We start from the raw sequence: 20,848 nt of genomic DNA, 5'->3' as shown, positions 1-20,848 counted from the left end.
GCCGCAGCGGGCAGGAGGGAGGAGGAAGTGAAAACTTCTGACTTTCGTTTCCTTCGCGAAACTTTTATTTATTCCTGCGCCGTTTACGTCGGAAAGAGGAACTAAAAGCTGCAGAGCCGGAACGTGACAGAGGGACACAGGTGGTCCGCGCGCTTCTGTCTCTCAGGTGAACTGACTCTTCTGCCCGCGAGGACCCCCGCGCGAGGAACACGGTAAGTCTCTGACAAACAGCGAGGAAGAGGTGTGGTCAGGTAGGTGTGTAACACCTGGCTGTGTGTGTCTGAGGAGCTGTGAGACGAGCCTGGAGTCTGTGGCTGATCTCCGGTATCAGAAAGTACAGCTCGAGTCCCTCAGACGCGCTTTTATCCCGCGAGGGCTAACAATAAGTCTTACAGGAGGGTTAAAGCGACATCCAAAGGCCATTCCGAAGTAACAGAGGCCACACAGAGTGGACAAACAGCGATATCTGTGCTGCAAGGCTCACAACAGTAAGAACATGTTAACGATTCAAGCCTGACGTTTGACTTCCAGTCACGCAGCGTCCTACCACAGGAGACATGTGTCTGCATTCACTGTTTTGGAGAACATGTGTAGAGTCACATCCTCTTTTATAACAATGTAGCTTATGGTTGTCGAGTTAAAATGTAGAGAGGAAAGCTCTGAGTCTAGAACAATTGAAATAGACCAATCTACGCTGTGCATCACTTAGATCAGTTCAAATCAGCATGATTTAACATACAGAGAACGGTCGTGTTTTCCCATTTTATTGTGTGTGCCAGACATGTATTAGAGATATGTGGAGGAGGCAGCTGCAGATTATCCCGAGTAAAGGAGAGGGTCCAAACAACATATAACTAACTTTTGCTTTTTTGGAGAATAAAACAAGAAATTCAGCACCTCTTGGTCCCCCACCCTGATAACTTTCATACAGTCCCTTACCTTGGACAGATGATGCTACTACTATTCCTACTACTGAAATGTAATAAACATATAATGACGTAGATTTACAGACCCTAAAAAATGAGCTGTGTGTAAGTAGTTAGAGATGTTAAGAGAGTGTAAATTGGATGAATTGTTTTATATTGACCCTCACGGGAACCCATCATCTTATACACTTGTTTCTTTGCAGTCTTCATGAACATGTTATTTCTTTCATCTCATAGAGATAAAAGTGCACAACTTAAAGGATTAATTATACTGATGATTCTAATTTATCCAGCCTCAAATGTTAGCTTAAATCTATAATTGATTTTTGTCAAAACGTGAAAAGCATCGACATGTAGTCTCATTAGTATGTACAGTAAGCGATTTAACTCTAGTCCCCACAGGTACCTCAGAGGAGTAACAAAACAAACAGTGATTGGTTGGTTGAATTGTCTGTTAATCAGTGTACTGCTCCTTTTGGCCACTAGATGGAGACATGCAACAGAGAAGACGTGGCCGAGGATGCTGGCCTGCTTGCAGCTCAGCCTCATGGCGCCCTAAATGAGCTGCTGAATGTGGGGCAAGAAGGCAACACACAGGGCGAGGTGAGCCTAAAAAAACCTTATAACACCAGTCTCTGTGATTCTGGTGAAAGATAACACACGTCTCCATGAGTGTGATAAAATCCCACCATCTTTGCTAACTACTTTTTCCCTGTCTTTCCTCAGATGGAAGAGTTTCTTGGCCCGCAGGCAGAGTACAATGAAGAGGAGGAGGAGAGGAAATACTACAGGAGGAAGAGGCTGGGAGTCATCAAGAATGTTCTCGCAGCCAGTTTTGCAGCCATGATTGTGTACAGTGTGTACATGGGTGAGTTTGATTGGAGAAAAGACACTGAAAGGACAAGGACACACACAGACAGGCAGAGTAGCAGAGACTTTGACGTGTTCTTTTAAATCCATTTGTGTGTGTGTGTGTGTGTGTGTGTGTGTGTGTGTGTGTGTGTGTGTATATGTGTGCACCACAGGCCTACTGCAGATGCAGCTGATCCTCCATTATGATATGACATACCGTGAGGTGAAGTACAGCAACCTTGGCCTGGTGGACATCGACCGGAAGATGCTGATGGGCATCAACGTCACTCCCATCATAAGCCTGCTGTACACCCCTATACTCATCAGGTAGACACACACACACAAATGAAAAAAACCTTTGTTTTTATCTTGCTCTAGCTATAGATAACCCAGATTTATCTCTCTGCCAGGTTCCTGGGCACTAAGTGGATGATGTTCCTGGCTTCGGGAATCTACGCACTGTTTGTCTCAACCAATTACTGGGAGCGTTACTACACCTTGGTTCCGTCAGCCGTAGCTATCGGCGTGGCCATTGTGCCGCTTTGGGCCTCTTTGGGAAATTACATCACGAGGTAAGAAACAGGATGTGGGTGGGTTGGTGGGTGGAGATGTTTCATAAGGTGCAGAGGCTTGACCCTCATTACATCACAGGCACACAGAGCGTCCTGAAGGTCGACCAGCGTAGTTAGCTGAGATCTCAGTGGATAACCAGTGTATCAGCTCGTTGCTCTCGCCCTCACTGCACCAAAAGATACCTACGTTTCTACTTCACTGACTTAGTTGTCACTTACATTCAATTATGCAATGACTGAAGATAACTTTTTCACCACCGTCATCCTCAAATGTAAATACTACCTTAATATTGACCATTTCTTAGAACCATCAAAGCTTTAAAAGTGAAAGTAAATCTGTGACATAACCGTCACCCTGTGGGTCTCAAGAAAAATATATGAGTCAGGTACTTTCATCCCCATGTAAACCAGCAAAGGCAGAGCAAAAAGCGTTTTTAAAAAATAAGAAAAACTCTGATAATGGTGATTCATAACTCGTTATGAAGTAAATGTTGATTGCACACACTGCAAAAAAGGGTAGCCCAAATATAAGATATAAACACTAAAATTGAGAAGAAGATTACTTAAAACTAGTGTCTGTCCATGCAGCAAGTAAATTTTACTTGATAAGAATTCTTGAAATACGTTTTTTAAATCCAGAAATAAGTTATCATGGCTAAAAATAAGATTTTAAATCTTGGCAAGTGTCAAATAATTTGCAGTGCAGTGGGTATACGTGTTTAGATTGGTTCACTATAAACCTTACTTTCGCTAAGCAGTTCTGTCTGCGGCTGTCTACGATCTCCTGGAAAAATGAAGGCTGGATTTACAGCACAAAGTCAGGCCGACTAGATCGATCTGCTTGTTCAAATGGAAATCAGCGGGCAGAGAGCATGTTGACGTTCACTTGTCTCAACGCATACTCAAGAATTTCCATCTGCTTTCATTTCTCCATTAGAGACTAAATGATGAATGAAGTCGCTCTTTTTCTCTGAATGTTTCCTTTTACTCCCTGTCGCAAGACAAATAACACACTTCAGCACTTCACACTTCAGATCTTGTTGTGTCACAAAACTCTAAAACAGCATGATTTGCCGCTTTGAGTGTTTTCACGTATGTTCACAGAGAGGCGTAGCGGTAACAATAGCCCATATTGTTTGGTTCAGTGCAAGGCTCAAAGAGCAGTTTGCCTGGCACGGTTTTGTTGAAATTCTGTTGAACTGTGCAGGTTGTCAAGCTGAGATATTTTTTTGTCAGCACATTTTTTTTTTGTTTTGTAAAGCATTGTTTTTTTGATCCCATGCTGCTGAGAAACCCGGCCCCCTCAGGCCCCATTCAGTGTTTTTTATTCCAGTTTCTCAAGTATATTTAGCTGCTTTATAACGTTGAGTGCAGGAGAGAAAAGAAAATGGATGGACTATGAATTTTACGTCCTTACACCCCGACTGTGCACTATTCATGGGTCTGTCATGTGATTGTGTGGACCTGCCGTACACAGGTGAATACATACACACCCATGTAAGCCTCAGATGATCACACACCTGATTGTACATACAATGTATGTTGTTTTTAATGAATGTGTCTGTGTTTGCTGGTGCGTTCTCCTCTCACACAATCACATGCAGGATGGCGCAGCAGTACTATGAGTACGTCAACTACAAAGAAGAGCACGTGCAGGAGCAGAAGAAGCTTCCTAAGGGAGCGTGCCACAGCTACATCATCGTCTTCCAGTCAGTCTTCAACATCATCTTCCAGGTGAGTCCTCAGCCATCTTCTGTTCACTAATGCTTCAGTGAGTAATGTGTCGAGTTTGCCATCAGAAAGGACGTTTGCACAACTGCAGAAACAAATGAACACCAGTCCCTGCCTTCTCTCTCTTCCTCATCAGCTGAGTTTTGTCTTCGCCGAGTTCCCCATGCTGTTCGTCCTCAACGGCTACCTGCATGGCAACGATCACATTCTCAACAATGTCAAAACTTGTGGTAAATCGCACTGCGCCTCCACTCATGAATGGTCACAGTCAAAACAGGGCAGGACAACAGCGTGTCAGGATTCAGGCTATTCTGTCCAGTGAGATATACATTTGGGAAATACATGCTTCTTGCCAATGGATGGGCGGATTGACACCACTCGCATGTCTGTGTGCTAAATATGAAGCTACAGCCAGAAGGTAATTAACTTAGCTTTGCACCAAGACTGGAAACAGCTAGCTCTGTCTAAAGGTAACAAAATCCACCTCCCAGCACCTCTGTCTGCTTGGATGTGTAAATAGGGAACTATTTGCTAACATGCTCACCACAACAATTTCAGTAGGTCGCAGCTTCGCAGCTTCAAATGAATGATTGTCTGTATTTCAAAACAGCCCAAGTTTAGACAGTGAAATGGCAGCTTTATTTCCCTGAATAGAGTTTGTTTAAAAGGAAAAACAAAAAAAACGACCAACAATACTGAAAACAAGGCTCCTCGGTTCTCACTGTCTTGCATTGCTCGTGTCTCGTGTTTCATAGGCTTGCATGACGTAGAAGAGCATGTGCTGGTCTCGCTTATACCTTTCGTCCACAAGTTGGACTCCCAAAGCTGCTGTGAAACCAGCGAAGTGCAACACTTCTGCTCAAGCTGAACCTTTTTCTGCCGTGCTTATCACGGAAAGAAATCTCACTTGCGGCGACTATGCTTCCTTTTTATTGTAAGCTACAGTAGGAGGAAACAGAACTGTACAAAGGTTCACGCCATCACATGCCTCACTGATATCCTCAAAATACAAGACCAGGATCGCACAAACATCCTAGTTTTCTTGTAAAGTTTTTTCAGTGTACATTTCAGCCTGTGCTGCAGAGATGCAGTCTCCTGAGTTAAACATACCGGGCTGAGGTTGTCTGCATTCAACCACCTCCTTTCTAATAGCTGAACCCTCCTCTTCCTCTGCCAGGAGCAAACATCAGTGGAGTGATCCCGGGCTTCAACACCACCGTGCTGACCAACCTGCCTCGCTCCATGCTGCTCATCCAGGTGGAGAGTGTCCTCATGGGCTTCGCCTTCCTCGCCATGATCATTGTAAGATCCAGCCTGCCAGTCGGGGGCAGCACAACACAGTGTAAACAGTAATCCAGTGGAACAACTCAGCCATAAAGTCTACCTTTCCAAAGATCACAGTGTGAAGAAAGAAAGAAGTTATCATTAAGGTTGTAGTTTGCAGTGGACTGCATTATACTGACAGGTGTTTCTAAGGTTTGGTCCACCCCATTTGCAAACATGAGTGGGAAAGAATATTACATTAGGAGCTACTATTGGGAGCAGGTTTGGTTATTAGGATAGTTATTGATACACATAACTGTATCAGTATGAATAAAATTATTGCTCAGACCTAATAATAATTGGGCACCATCCTGAGATCAGGGATGCAGCAAACTGTGGATGTAGTTTGATAAAAGGGTTGTTCACTTAAAATGTCAGTGTTTAAAATACTGTCTTTGTACAATACTGTCCATTTAACCCCAGCAATATTGATTGATCGACAATCAAAAATCCTTCAATCAATAAACATGTATTGCCCAACTACAACTACAACACAGGCAGCCGTAACACAAGAAACTACCCTGACGAGTGTATAGGCGGCGAGCGTGTGTGTTGTGTGTGTGTGTGCGGGTGAGAGGGAGAAGGCAAGATAACTACTCCACCTGAGGTTCAAGACCACGTAGCTTGACAAAGAGACACGAGAAGCACAATAGAGGACACGTTTACAAGTCACAACAAGATGGCGACAAACAAAGCTGAGTTGTACTACCGCTGTCTGTACCTCTAAGATATGTGTGTGCAGGCACGTGGATGTGTGTGTGGGTTAGTTGTTCATCCACGTGGTAAAGTCCCCACACACATCGCTGAATGCCATCCTCTCGGAAAGTTTGAACAAGAACTGTCTGGCACGAGCTTGCGTAGAATGTGTGTCAGAGCTGTTTAGACTGTGAAGGTGCATCGAACAACAAAACGGCCAAAGACGGCAGACACAGCTTTAAACTGGAGCGAATGAAAATGTTTGGGACACACTTTCTTAATTTTGTTAGATGATTGACTTCGAGCCACAAAGCAATAAGCACATGCACAGTGCTTCACAAGCCCAGCGTGCACTGGGCAATGATCTGTCACAGTGGTCGTAAAAAAACTTAGAAAACACTCTCCAAACCCACACCGTCACACAAAATCGAACAATTTAGAAGGCTGCCTCGAGAAACGGATCGTTGCTGCTAATACTGCTCTCTGTAATTTAAGAAGGATACAAAGGCTTTCAAGATGCTGCTTTCTTCCCCGCTGTGTTTGCAGCTGGTTATTTTGTCCGACAGTGAGCTGGAATGAGCTGCTCAGAGCAGGAAACGTACAAACCAAAATCATTCAGCAATCATTGTAAATCACTCCAAATAAACCGATCGCTGTTTGCTGCTGCCCGCAGTTCCTTGTGCTGTGCGGTGCTGCCTACCGTCCGACGGAGGAGATCGACCTTCGCAGTATCGGCTGGGGAAACATCTTCCAGCTGCCGTTCAAACACCTGAGAGACTACCGCCTGCGACTGCTCTGCCCCTTCTTCATCTACAGCGGGTTTGAAGTGCTGTTTGGGGTCACTGGATTCTCCCTGGTACTGCGCTGCCGATGAACCTTGTTGACCAGCACAGTAGCTTTTGCTTGCATTGCTTAATTTTGGTAGCGTCTCTGGGTATTTTGAAATGCACAATAATGAAACAAGACACGCAAATATGTATACTTCTTCTCATCCACAGTCATATGGCGTCTGCGTTTTGGGCCTGAAAAAACTGTGGCTCCTTATAGTCGTCTATGGCCTCTCCTCCTCCGTCTTTTCCTCCCTCTCCCTTTGCCTCCTGCGCCTCCCACGCTGGCTGTGTCTGGCGGTGGGTGCTGCTGTGCATGCGGTGCTGCTGGTGGTCCTCCTGGCGCTGCCTCTGCCCCCTAACAAACCGGAGTATCTGGGCCCCCTGCTGGTGATCTCGGCGCTGTGGGGACTCGGCACGGCCCTGAACAAGACGGGCGTCGGCAGTAAGTGACAGCTGTGGTTGAGGCGTCTGCACGCAGCCTTCGCTATCTTTGTTCACACGTGTCAGCATGAACTCCTCTGTGTGTGTGTGTGTGTCAGCGCTGCTCGGTATGCTGTACGCCGAGGAAAAAGAACGTCTGGACTTTGTCTACACCATCTATCACTGGTGGCAGGCCATCGCCATCTTCATAGTCTACCTCTGGTCCAACCTGCCAATGAGGGTATGACTGTGTGTGTGTTTAGACACTGTTTAATGTCTTTGTGTCTCAAATGTTGTACCTCTGAGAAAAGACTCACCATTTCTATGCATGTGCCTTTTTTCCTTTCTTCACACGTCTGTCCCTCTGCCGCAGGCCAAGCTCTCCATCCTGTTGGCCACTTTATTACTGGCCTGTTACTGTTATTGGGTGATGGAGCATCGTCTGGCCAACAAAGTGCCTTACAGACTGCCTCGCATCCCTCGGCCACGGCACAAGGTAACCAGTGACATCCATTCATGCTGTCAGATTCGTACATTGCGAGGAGAAATTCCCTTTCTATTGAAGACAACTGTGGTAAAAGAAATATTTTAGTCCATTTGATGTAAAGAAGCAACTAGAATCACTGGGTGAGCAGATTTCTCTGGAATGAATGAGCAGCCACGTTTAACGAGGGCTTTGTTTGATGTTCTCAAGTGGGTATACAGTTCAAAAATATTTTATGCCATCAAAGCTATCGACAGTATGTGTTTGAGGACATTTTGAACTTATTGTTTGGTCTGGTAGCGAAGCACAAATTAGAGGCGCTGTTTAATATACCATGATTTTTATTTAGAACGAGGTTTAAACTGGTGACCAACGGCAGCACTAAGTTCTAGGTGTGGTGTTATATGCTTTTAATGGCTGCCTGCCAGCCAATCAGAAACAAGCGTTTTCACAGCAGTAGCATAACTCCTGCGATCACACCAGCTGTGTATTTATACTTTTCAATGGCCTTGATGGCATAAATTGAGTCTGCCACTGCAATGCTTCCTTCAGTTGATTCATTTTCTGTTTGAGCCTGCTGTATTTATGATCTGACTCTTTTAATTCTGCTGTGAAGTTGTTGCATTGGTCTTAAGCTTGAATTTGGTTACATATGCAGACTTGGGAGGGGAGCTTGCTGGCGAGCACCTGGTGATTGGGCGTTGGCTGCATGTCACGGCTGTCCTGTGGGCCGGCCTCTCGCAGGTGTAGGCACTGGGGTGGGGTGCGTTGTCAGCCAGGCGGCAGCGGAGGCAGGGACCTAGGCGTGCCGACCCCTGGCATCACACAGTGGTTTTAAGGATGTGGAACATCACCTCTCTGGCTGGGAGAAGCCAGAGCTAGTGCAGGAGGAGGAGCTGTACCAACTAGATATAGCTGGGCTCACCTCTACGCACAGCACTGGGTCTGGATGGAGCGAACAGCAGTCTGGCCTAAGTTCAGCTGGGGTACTTCATGTGAGCAAAAGAAACCTGGATGGGGTTGATTGGGAAGAATCGCACGCCTGATGATACCGTGTTATTGGATTGGGTGGCTCAGGGGTCTCCTGAAGCAGCAGACAGATACTGGAAGCCAAAGGTCACCGAATCAAAAGCAGAGCTTGGATCAGGCTGTGTTAATCTGACCCTGACTGGGGATATTATATGCATATATGACAGTTTAACAGTCACAGCTTTGCAGAAGATCAAGTCTCACTGCCCACCAGACACAATTGTTCCGTCAATTCTTCATGACAAAAGTCATTTTTCTGGAGCAAACAATGATTTTTCTAAATCCAGCATATAAATGCTTCAGTCCCTCCAGGAATGTCTCTGATTTCATGCAGAAATAAAGTTTGTTGGGTGTTGAGATTTGAACTTCTGCAGACAGTACTTTGTCCTGCACTCCACCAGCCCTCTATGGAAGAAATCCTTCAGCTCTGCAGGAGTGAATAACGTCTTATTATAGTCCGAGCTTTATCGTAAAACATTTAACTGGTGACTAAAAGGTGAGTGAGTGCAATCACATTTTAACTTAAAAGCGACTGAGTTTTTCTACTCAGTCTTGAATACAACATTGTTTGTGCCCGCAGGTCAAAGGGTACCGCTACCTGGAAGAGGACAACTCAGATGAGTCAGACTCTGAGAGAAGTGAGGTGGATGACGAAGAGAATGAGGAGGAGGAGGACGAGGAGCATGTGGTGGAGGAGATTGGAGCAGAAGACAGGGAGGAAGAAGGCCAAGAAGCAGGGGTCCAGGGAGCTGACTCAGACGGAGCCAGGCGGAGAGGGGCCGAGGGTCAACGTCGCAGACGGGACGACACGAAGGAGGGGGAGAGGGAGGACCGTGAGGGAGGGTGAGAGAGGAGGAGAAGGAGGAGAAAAGAGGGGAGGACAGATCACAGATGTACAGAAGCGGAAGAGAGATGAGATACGCTGGATGTTGTTGTGTTCATGACTCCATTCATATTTTTACAGATATTTACACTTCATATAATTCTTATAGACACCAAACAAAAGCTCTAATTACATATTCGACTATAATCACAAGAGTGATCCAGAAGAGAGGCTACAGAAACTGGAAATACTATGTGCTATTTAATAATCGGTACAACAATCTTAAAAGGTAGTGCACACCTGATAAAACACGTGTCCTACTCAGAGTACGACAAGAACAACCATGTTTTTTCCATTGCGGCGCAGTTTGTGGCTCATATTTGCAAAAGATGTTGATAATTATAGACGGCACTGCGATTGCTTTTGTGCTTCATCTAGTAGAAACCATATTCTGAGGCATACACTCTGGTTTCATTTTATAAAGAGCACTTATCTGAACAGAAAGAGCTGAAAATGACAAAGAAAAGAGGAATTGATTTTCTGAGTTCATTCTCAGGGTGAAGTGTGTTTTGATGGAGTGATTTTTAGAGAGTCTGGACCTGCTGAATGTGAACAGCGTAAGCAGCCCTAGCTATATTTCTTCTTCAGTCTTTATGTACCTTCAACCCCTTCATTTATGCACATTTCAAGCTGACTATAGCTATTATCACACATGTGTCTGTTACCTGATGTGTTTCTTGTGAGAAGTTAAACAGGATGTTTGCATAAGTTTAATATGAATGTGAGTGTATGTATGTTTATGCTTTAATATAGCTCAGTATCCAACAGATAGGGGCCACCAGTCCTTTAGGGCCAGTCCCACTAAAGTATGCATTTTGGTAAACAGTGACCTTAAGTTATATATTACAGGTACTAATACGTTAATTACATTACTAAGACTAGCTATGTGTTTTAATAAGTAATCTACAGGCATTCAGCCACGATAGCTGAACGATGTGAGCTAAATACTCACATAGTTCTCATTACCTGCTGTTAGCATGCTGGCATGCTTGCGGATATGTGCTAAATAGCACTAATCACTGAGTACCGCTGAGGCTGATGGGAATGTCCTTAGTTTTGCAGGTTTATGGGCAAAAACCAACAAAAGTATTGAATAAATTAAAATTTCAACCTGATGATGGATGAAAAATGTATTCTGAGGTGAACATGAGGTGGACATCTTGTTGTTCAGACATTTCGCTTAAAACTACAAGTGTCAACCTGCTGGTGGCGCTAGAGGAAAAGTCAGGTGATAGCCATTAGGATTGTGTTTTAGTTTGTGATTGTGTGGTATAGTATGTGATAGTCATTGGGATTTATGGCCTGATGACCATTAATATCTGGACAAAATTTCACAGCGATCTGTCCGAGCGCTGGTCCAGAAACCAACATAATCAAAGCAAATAAAGTCAGATTATGCTTTGAAACTGCACACGTATCAGGACGTCGACATGCCATTAAAAGTGTATTTATTTAAGGCCTCAAAACGTATTAAAAGCACTTACACACAGTTATTATTAGAAATCATATTTCATCATGCTGCAGCTATGCTTGTGCTGAATTCCTGCTCCTAATAGGCCTTTTTCATGAAAGACATTTTGACGGGTCACAGCAGAAATGCACAGCTGTACACAGGAAGACAGTTAATGATGGCTGGATTCCATTTAGCTGCTTCACTTTCAGGCTGCTGGCTCACTGTCACACTGTGAGGGCTTACCGCGACAGCTGAACGGAGCAGAGCCGTTGTTAATGTTAACAGTGACAGTGACGTCTGCGGTGAAACTGGCCTGCTAATCGCAACATGTTTACGAATTTGGAGGCCTGCTATTGGATGATTTAGTGATTGTGAGGGAATGTGTAGATGTCATTATGTACAAAACCTATATGCTATCCTTACTGTACTTTGCTGTGTGTAGCTGTCACTTCACCCTGTCTTTTGTGTTGCTGACCATTTCCAGTTTCAAGTCCTGTCCTGTTCAGTTGGAAATCACCTTTTTCTATGTTTCGTTTGAATTGGTTTGAACAAATCTGCTTGATGTTGCAGTGATCCCTGTGAAGTTGTTCAATAATGTCACGTCATGTTCCTCTCTTAAACCCTGTGAACTTCTTTGTTGCTGCGTGTATTCACATAATTACACTTTGTACTTCTCTCTTGATCCCACCTGTACATACAACCACAGACTGTTGAAGTTTGCTGTCGTCTGTTACTGTGCTTCTCTTAACTTATCACCATGGAAACTTTATGTCCAATGCAAAGAATAGCAAGACTAAATGAATTGCTGATTGCAGTGTACATTTACATACCCACACATTCACAACGCCTCGTTAAAGTGTTGACTACATAACTGGAACCTGACCTTTACTTATGCAAGAGTAGAAATACTTGAATGAACTTGAAAAAGAAAACAAATTTCGGAGTAAAAGCATCAGAAAATCCAATTTACATAACAAGCATCCCTTTCTAGTGTGAAACTACTGATGTATTACCTTTAAGTAGTAGGTTATTACAAATACTTTAGGTTGTAGATGTACTAATTTAAAGCATTATTTCCTTGTGCTGGTTTAACTTTCTGCAGGAACCCAGATGCTCAATGAATGTGGGCCCTGGACTAAAAGACCAAAACTAAAGTTTCACCAAATAAGAAACACTCAAAACATTGTGACTGTACATCAAAGCTGAGCCTTTGTACTGCAGTAAAAGTACTTTGCATGCATATGAAGGGCTGTTGTTGTGCATTCAGATACAGCAGAATTTGCACCCATAAAAACTTTGGTGAGGAACAATTTTTACTGTCACAGTTTCACACACAGACTGGTGTGTGATTAGAGTTTATTGTTCAGTGTCTCTCGCCTTCCCTGTTCTCTGGGCACCAAAATCGCAGCTGCTGTTCGTGCTGAGGGACTAAGGTTCACACTGTCTTCTCGATGAAATAATGCCAGACATTTCTCTGCAAACGTGCACTCACACTGGAATTATAGAAAGAACTTCTCAGGTTCTCAAACTGAGCTTTATTTCACTTGTACTAAGACAAAATGAGCATGAACAGAAATATGAAAATGAGCTGGGGTAAAGAGGTAGCTGCTACGTCACTGATGGTTTGCGTTGTAGTTGCAGTCCTGACTCATGAAGCCTTAAACTCAGAACCAAACCTAATGTTCAGGCTTTAGCTCATAGTCAGGCCCCTAAAGCACAGCATCCAGGTGTTAGCCTGAGCCGTTACTGCTGCCCGTCCTGATGTGCTCCTTCTCAGTGCCTGATGCGTCTGATGGACTGGATCTTTGGAGTCTGGCAGTGGGAGCCCCAGTTCCTCCATTGCTGGTAGTCTCCGCTGTGTCTTTCACACTCCATGATGTACTGCTGGCCTCTGTAGCCTGGGTACTCATAGCACACAAAGCTGAGGAAAGTGAAAAGAGGGGGGACAGTCGGTAAGTAAGAAGAGCTGAGTGACATTTTTATGTCTTTACATTAAGAAATTCCCCAGTGGTATTTGATTTAGCCACCATTGGGAAAATGATTCAAAATACAGCCTGGCTGATACTGGATTTCTGAGGCCAACACCAATATTTGAAAAGTAAATCTGAAAATGATGAATCATTTTACTTTAAGAAAGGAAAGAAATTGTCACAATTTCAATGGAGACAGTGTTTCCACACTGCTGCAAATATTAACCTTCAAACCAAAATGTTTCCATGAATACCCACTGTGTACAATCTGTAAAACACCACAGATGATAGTTGCTCTCTGAGGCTGTGCTGCTCATTACACTGGTTCAGCAGGTTAGCATGCTAACAGCTATTTAGCACAAAAACACAAAGTACAGCTGAGGCTCATGGGAATGTCATTAGTGTTGTAGGTATTTGGTCATAAACTGAAGCACTGGGCAAATCAGAATTTTGACTGGATGGTGGCGCACTATTTGAAAAGTCAGGGGATCACCAAAGTTACCACAAATCATGTCTTCATCAATGCCTGCACCAGATTTCATGGAATCTGTCCAGTAGTTGATGAGATATTACAGTCTGGACCAGACCAGTCGACAGTGCCATCAGTAAAGCCATGCTGCTAGGAGTGTCTTAGGATAATGGCATCACAGTTTGGAATATTTCACTGACTTTGAGAAAGTGGTTACTTCATCCTGTTGCATGCTTCAGCACTGAAAATGGTTTTTCACTCTTGCTTTTCTTTTTTCCTCTTTAAAGCCCTCAGAAGCTTCCTCATGATGAAGAGCTACCAGTCAACCTGAACTGGAACGTGTTGGGACGAAGCACTGACTTACGCTCCACACTGCACGTGCATGGAGCCCACCTCAGGCACGATCCAGCCCATGGCCTTCAGGGAGGGGTAGTCGTCGCACAGCTCGGTGCTGCGGCCAGTGAAGTTCTCCCTCTCGAAGATCACCATACGGCTGCTGTGGTGAGACTGTGGAGGGGGGTGCAACAGAGAGTCCGCGTTAGGCCTGTGAGACAGACGTAAAGAAGAGCCGACATGTGGCACTGACTTGTCTCATGCCTATTTTTGAGCTGTTTCAGTCACACGCTGTGTGGCTCACTCTTCACTCCCTCCCTTCTGCCACTCACCATCTACTCATTCCCATGAGCTCTTTCTCACTCTTTCACTCCCACAGCCCTCCAACACTCCGCAGGTACTCACAGCGCAGTAGATGGGGCGAAAGGACATGAAGCGCTCGGTGTGGTAGGACAGAGAGCCACTGTAGGCGTCCCAGTTGGGGTACTCGCCCCTCTCCAGGATGAACTGCTGGCCCTGGAAGTCATGGTGCTCGAAACCCACCCAACTGGACACATGAGGGGAAGAAACGAAACAGTCAGACTGGAGGGAAAAACGGTAAATGTCTGAAATCAGTCTGAACATAAAACAGACAGCTGACGCTAGACGGGGTGAGAGGAGTTAAAAGTAGAGAAGGAGAGAAGGTGCAGAGTCTGCTGAAGGGAAATTAAGCCAGTCTGGTCCCTCTAGTGGTCAGTGGACACAGTGCACCTCATGAGGAGGGTCATGAGCAGCAGCATTATCACTACCCGGTGTCCTGTTTTAATTCGTCATTTTTTACAAGGTCCCAGATGAGACAATTTAATCCGTACGGGTGATGTCCACCATTTCTTACATGTTCTCACAAAATGATGAGTGAAGCTGAAAAACTCACATCAGCTTCATGTCAACTTTCTGTGAACTACAAAAAAAGTTTCACATTGGCCTCCGTGCATGTTGGAGTTTTTTTTTTCGCTGATGGCTCCCAACGTCAAGGAGTTTGACAATTTCCTCAACAATCAGGGCAGCACAGTCTGTCAGCTGAACTGGCAACATGACACAGGAGAACAAAACAAGGCGTTTCAAGGTTTTTGACAGTTTGGCGAACCATCCGCTCAGTTTCTACTTAAAAGCTTGACTTGATATTCAGTGATTGCACTTCTGCGAATACAGTTGCACTCAGCGATACTCGCTTCTCTCCAATTTTTGTCCTCAGAATTAATTAATTAGTCAGAATAAACATCCTGCATGAATGATTCTGAGTGGTAAATCCTCTAGATGATTTAAAAGAGCTCAAAAAGGTTTTCTAACGGTGTGAGGAGTCACCAGCAGAGGGCCCACAGGAAGACACTGCACTCTTCCCAACAGGAAACAGTGTTATGGAAATGTATGATGACACGCAGTTGGCAAAAAATAAATAATATGACGCGTTGATTCACTGTGAATATAAACAAATGCTGTGACGTTTTCCTGATGTACACATTAAAATCTGTTACAGAATAACACAAAGTAAAATAACAAGTACAGCAAACAGCAGTTGCAGTTCTGGAAAACAACAATAATTAACCATGGAATTGAATTAACTAACCAATTTCTTTTGATAAATAGAATGCTTAACAGTATATCTGATATTGTGTCAACATAATTATTGTTGGTAACCATCATTGTTTTGGTGATTTGACATGAGCGATTTCTGTTTTTTTTTTGTTTTTTTCTTTCCACTGTTTTGAGTGGGCGGGTCTTCTTTGAGAAAAGGTGATGTCACATGCTTCCATATACCAATCAGAATTAAGCAACATAGGAATCAAATTGTAATGTTTGCGAGAGCCAAGTCAAGAATGTTATCATGTTGTCACAGGCTTTAAGATTGAAAGTTAGTTAGCAGCGTGAAAGCTGGACAGCAGACAGCAGACAGCAGTACTGATGGTATGTACCACACAGTTCTCAGAGCAGTTTGGAGTTTCAAAAAGTTTTGTGCGCTTTTCATCGCAGGGATCTTGACTCTGTTCCTCTAATATGCTGTATGAGAAAAGGAAGGGTCACACCATTTTATCACAGGTATAAAAACACCCATGTCCACTGGTGACCAGTGATAGCTGCTGACCTCACGTGCCAGGGTTGAATAGCCTCCACAAAATGAACCTGCAGCGGTACCAATAGCTTTCAGGTTGATTAAAAGGCCGCTTTAACTCCTGAGGTGAGCGTGAGAAGACTCCTTCTCGGATGCCGTGGCAAAACGAGGCCGACCTCCCCACAGCTGCTCATGCTGGGTGTGCCCCGCATGGACGACAGAGTGACCTCAGAGTGGGAGCCTGGACACTACATCCTCTCTCATTATGTCTCTGCCTCCGTCACACACACACTTACATAAACACACACACACAGACACGGAGTCAGTCAACTGTCCACAGAGACTTGCAGGCGTACAGGCTGTGTGACTCACGCTCCACTCTCCACTCGGATGGAGCGGATGTTGTCCAGGCCGCAGTCGTGGACGTTGCAGCACTCGGAGGTGAACTCCAGACATTTGCCCTGGAAGTGCTCCCGCTCAAACACAGTCACCTGCAGGGGAAGACGGGGGGGACGGGGGGGATGAGTGCTGTATGTGTGCAAGTCCGTGTTTATGAGTGTGTGTCTGTGTGTATTCACCTTGAAGAAAGGGGCTGTGCCCATGCTGGGGAAGTACATGGGTGAGGTCATGTGGGTTCTGGTGATTCTATTCATCTCTGAAGTTGAAAAGAGAACAAACAAACAAACAAAAAAAAGCCCATGGATCAGAGAAGGATTTAAAAAGTCAAATATATTCATTTTGAGTGAAAGTTGCTCCTGTAACTGAACTTCAATGGAATTTGAACACTAAACATTTTTTGTAACAATGTTTCTACTAAAAATGAATAATAAATTCTACTTTCAACTCAGCCAAAATGCTCTTAATGACAAGCTAGCATCCAGACCGTGCGGGTTAAACACGCATTTAATCCGCGAGGCCCGGCCCGTGGGAAAGCGCCGTCATTTTCCCGCCCCTGCTTACCTGGACTCTCCTCGCGCTCCTCACACACCAAATCCTCTTTCCACAGACTTTTGTCTGAACCTGGCGCTTCGGTTTTATACCGGCGTCCACGCGGGGGACTCGTGCTCGCGCGCGTGCGCCTGTTGCCCCTCCATGCTGATGATGTGAAAGAGGGGTAGTTCGTCAGTGTGAAGCGGGCCCGAATTCAGGGTGATACTTCCGGTTACGGCCTTCAAAATGAAGCACTGCTGACTAATATAACACCCGTGAAACTGTGGATTAAATTGAAAATGGAAAATATAACCATTCACTTTTATGCTGTTGAAGTTAGCAAATTTAAATATGTTCCACTGGGCATGGTTCATAAAAAGTGCAAGACTGATTCCATTTTTGAAGCTTTATGTTACAAACAGGTTTTCATAATTGCTTTGGCCAAAATAGGTTGTTCTAGCACACTCTTTCTATTCACCGCTGCTTAGTCCCACAACAGCAGAATCAATTATCTTAATTAATTGATAAAGAAAGAAGTTGCTGATGAGTTTACAGCTATTAGCTTAAACAACTAGCCAAATTGACACAGTAACTCTTAAGAAAACATTCCTTGGTGCCAACCTTTCAATTGTGAGAACTTGTTGCTTTGTTGCACTGATTCATAACGTCATAACTTTAAAATAAAGACATTTTGTAGACTAAACAGTGTATTGATTAATTGATTAGTGGCAGACTGTAATCAAATCACATAATGAAATACACCAAAAAGTTGAATGAGCCTTCCTATGAAAGCCCAACATTGGTGCCATGATGTTGGGCCCTGCAGTTAATCAATAATGAGAACAATAATTGGCAGCAGGAAGCCTACTTCAGAACTACTAAGGCTCTTATTTTGAAGGCAGATGGGGAAAAGGAGTTCCGGTATGTTGCTGGCTAACTGTGATAACTTGACGCAGGTGAGAGTGACCCTCATGCGCTTCTCTTTGCTCATGTTTGTGCGTAAAAAGCGGTTTACACGCGCGCTCATCGCTCTCTCTCTCTCTCTCTCTCCCCTTCTCTCCCCCTTTCCCTCTTTCTCCCCCCCTCTCTCTCTCTCTGTATCTCTCTCTCCCTCTCTTTCTCCCTCTCCCTCTCCCTCTCTCTCTCTGTCCCCCCTCTCTCTATCTCTCTCTCCCTTCCTCCCTCCCCCCCCCCCCCCCCCCCTCTCTCTGTCTGTATCTCTCTCTCCCCCCCTCTCTCTCTCTTTGTAACCCTATGCGGCCTGTCGACTCAGCAGATCATATACAGCGCAGGCACAGAGGTGATGGTGGGGAATGTGGCGCTGTTGTTGGTCTATTCGTATAGGTCAGCAGTGCCATCGTATAGAGCAACAATGGCCGGGCTATAGGCACAGAATGAGGAGGATTTGGAGAGCCATCCGGCCAGCACGTTTCAATGGTGACTCCAAAAAGTCGAGGAAATTGGGGTAGAGGAATTCAATTAATGATGATAACCAATAATTAATAATAGCGGTATGCTCATGCCATTCTGTTCAAATGAAAAACATAGCTAAGAAAAGCGATTTAGGAGAATTTCCCTTCAGAAACACTGAAAAAGAATAACTTTGCGACTATGTTGAAACAGGTCAGTCCATGAAGCCACACCTGTGTATATATATGTAATATTTTTGCTCTGCTGTCTTCATTTATACCCACTAGTCTATCACTTAAATCAGCATCAGGCCACAGTTGCCACAGTAACTCCCCAGACACTTCATCTGGGCCTTGGCCCTTGACACTTCATCTGGAGAGCACATGAAGAGGCTGGAGCCAAGATCCTCTCGACATGTTCACCGTCATATGGGCAGACGCACAAACACGCAAACAGACACATATCTGCAGAAGCACATGAAGGCGTTGGACCCGGACGCCAAAGTCCCGGCTGGCATCATGTAAACAGAGGTGTGCTTTTCTCCCAAACATGCAGATGTCTTATCACTGTCTGCTGTGTAACTGAATGTTGCAGGGTGCAGGGTTATGCACTGTAATAGTAACCCTGCTTTAGAGGACTACCTTTAACTTCATGAAAGATCCCCAGGATGCTCCACTCTGAAATATTTGCCTCTGACTGCGGCCCACACACTCACGCCAGCTTTCCAGACACATGAACTATGTGGGATAAACTTTCCTGAAAATGTTCACATTTATCACACCTTCACTAAATTTGAAGGTGTATTTCACACACTTGGAGGTCCAGCAGCCAGGCTCCAGATACTGATTAACGGACCTTTCTGAAGGGGATGTTTAATTAGAACACTTTGAATATGTCATTGACGTTTGTTGGCTCTATTTCATCTTCTGTCGTCAGATCAGCTGCTACACCGCTAAGCATGTATGGGCTGATTTTATACGAGGGGTCAGTGCACATTTTGTAGTTTAGATAGCACTGAAAACACTGCTCACCTTCAGGAAGACCACAATGATTTAATAATGATGTTGTGTTCCTGTCATGTTTCCAGCTGCGCCAGATGTGAATGTGAAAAGCACCTTGTATTATTTATACAGGGTAAAAGATTCTGTTCCTGGACTGTAACCTTTATGCATGCTGCAATGCAAATCGTATATGCAGTGAGTGATTTCAGAACTTCTCCTTGTCAGGTACCCAGTGTCCAGAACGGCCTGGAATTGTTTGGAAAGTCCCTCAAGTTTATAAAAGAAGACACTCCAGGGTGTTAAGATTTGCTGCTTACAGACGCTTAACTCATAAGACACGTTCCTTTATTGACATTATTTTTTGTTGCTGTTGTTAGGAACGTGAGGCTTTTGAATCGCTGCAGATGTCTTCCTTTTATTGTCTATTCTCAGAGAGTCATCTGAGCTACTCTACGCTGGGAGCGCCTTGGTAGGCGAATGGTTACAGCACAAGCCTCACACTCACAGCTGTTGGTTTGATTCCAGCTGGTGACCTTTGTAGCACATCATACCCGTCTCTCTCCCCATCTCCTGTCTGTCTCTTCACCTGCCATGATCAAACAAAGGCAAAGACTGCCCAAAAAAATCATCTTAAAAAAACAACGTCTTTATGTTTCATGCTGCCATGCTTTCCTCGTTTGCTCTGAGAAGTGTTTTATCAGCTTGAATGTCAGTTTGGATGGTAGACCATGACTGAATCAGTCAGTGAATCTGGTCCAAAGTGAAGGACCCCAGTCTATCCTTCTGTCTCGACTCAGGAATGCATAAGCAAGATGCGTCCCAGGATGCCCATTTCTTTTCCCCTCGCTGTCGGCCACTTCCCGTTTACTACCCTCATGTGTCTCTCAGCCGTGACTGTGGACGCCCGACAGTGTGTGATTCACCCCATCACTCCGGTGGCTCACTCGAGTGCAAATTCCAAGATGAATGAGGCCGACCACTGACTCCATGACAAGAGCGGCCCCACCTCAGGATCTCATCTGTGAACGGCTGCAGCCATTATTTCCTTCCTGTCCTGGCCTGCATTCGTCCGGCTGGCTTGCTCCCCCGAGCGCACTTTGGAAGAAGCATCTCATGGACTTTCCTCTTGCAGCTGACACCCACCACAACATTTTACACACCCACGTGAGGACCGAGGCAGATCTCTTTCATTTAATAGTTTCCCCCCACTGTGATGAGGAGAGAGATCCAGATTATTGTCCGTGCACACTCTGAACCACTTTGCTCGCCCCGAGGCGGAACAGTCAGGTTATTGCTTCTCGCAGCTTATTGCTTCTCCTGTTATTATTTGTCCCAGCGCCTCTTGATTACAGCAGTGGAGGGAACATGAGCGAAGAGGTCTGACAGCCTGTTAAATGTGAGCCTGCTCAGCCTTGGCTGTGATTAGTGTGGAGCTGCTGTGGGGTTG

General features: G+C 44.8%; 2 protein-coding genes across 2 annotated transcripts; one reads left to right on the top strand and one right to left on the bottom strand.

Moving 5' to 3' along the window:
• The first annotated feature begins 23 nt into the window (after positions 1–23).
• On the top strand, positions 24–11,914 carry unc93b1 (unc-93 homolog B1, TLR signaling regulator). Its single transcript, XM_041934118.1, has 13 exons — positions 24–212; positions 1,413–1,529; positions 1,653–1,794; positions 1,952–2,105; positions 2,189–2,350; positions 3,955–4,084; positions 4,218–4,311; positions 5,259–5,383; positions 6,774–6,956; positions 7,099–7,372; positions 7,470–7,591; positions 7,724–7,846; positions 9,444–11,914. Exons 2-13 carry the CDS (start codon positions 1,413–1,415, stop codon positions 9,708–9,710), a joined length of 1,893 nt encoding a protein of 630 aa, XP_041790052.1. The 5' UTR covers positions 24–212; the 3' UTR covers positions 9,711–11,914.
• A 1,058-nt stretch (positions 11,915–12,972) lies between these two features.
• Positions 12,973–16,713, bottom strand: LOC121627788 (beta-crystallin A1-like). The gene is made up of 5 exons (XM_041966850.1): positions 16,639–16,713; positions 16,433–16,551; positions 14,377–14,518; positions 14,003–14,145; positions 12,973–13,120 (listed from the first exon to the last, which is right to left on the bottom strand). The coding sequence occupies exons 1-5, from the start codon at positions 16,711–16,713 to the stop codon at positions 12,973–12,975; spliced, it is 627 nt and encodes a 208-aa protein (XP_041822784.1).
• Positions 16,714–20,848: the final 4,135 nt, after the last annotated feature.

The sequence above is a fragment of the Chelmon rostratus genome, chromosome 3 (assembly GCF_017976325.1).
Source record: "Chelmon rostratus isolate fCheRos1 chromosome 3, fCheRos1.pri, whole genome shotgun sequence".
Lineage (NCBI taxonomy): Eukaryota > Metazoa > Chordata > Actinopteri > Chaetodontiformes > Chaetodontidae > Chelmon > Chelmon rostratus.
This window is presented reverse-complemented; position numbering and strand designations above follow the sequence as displayed.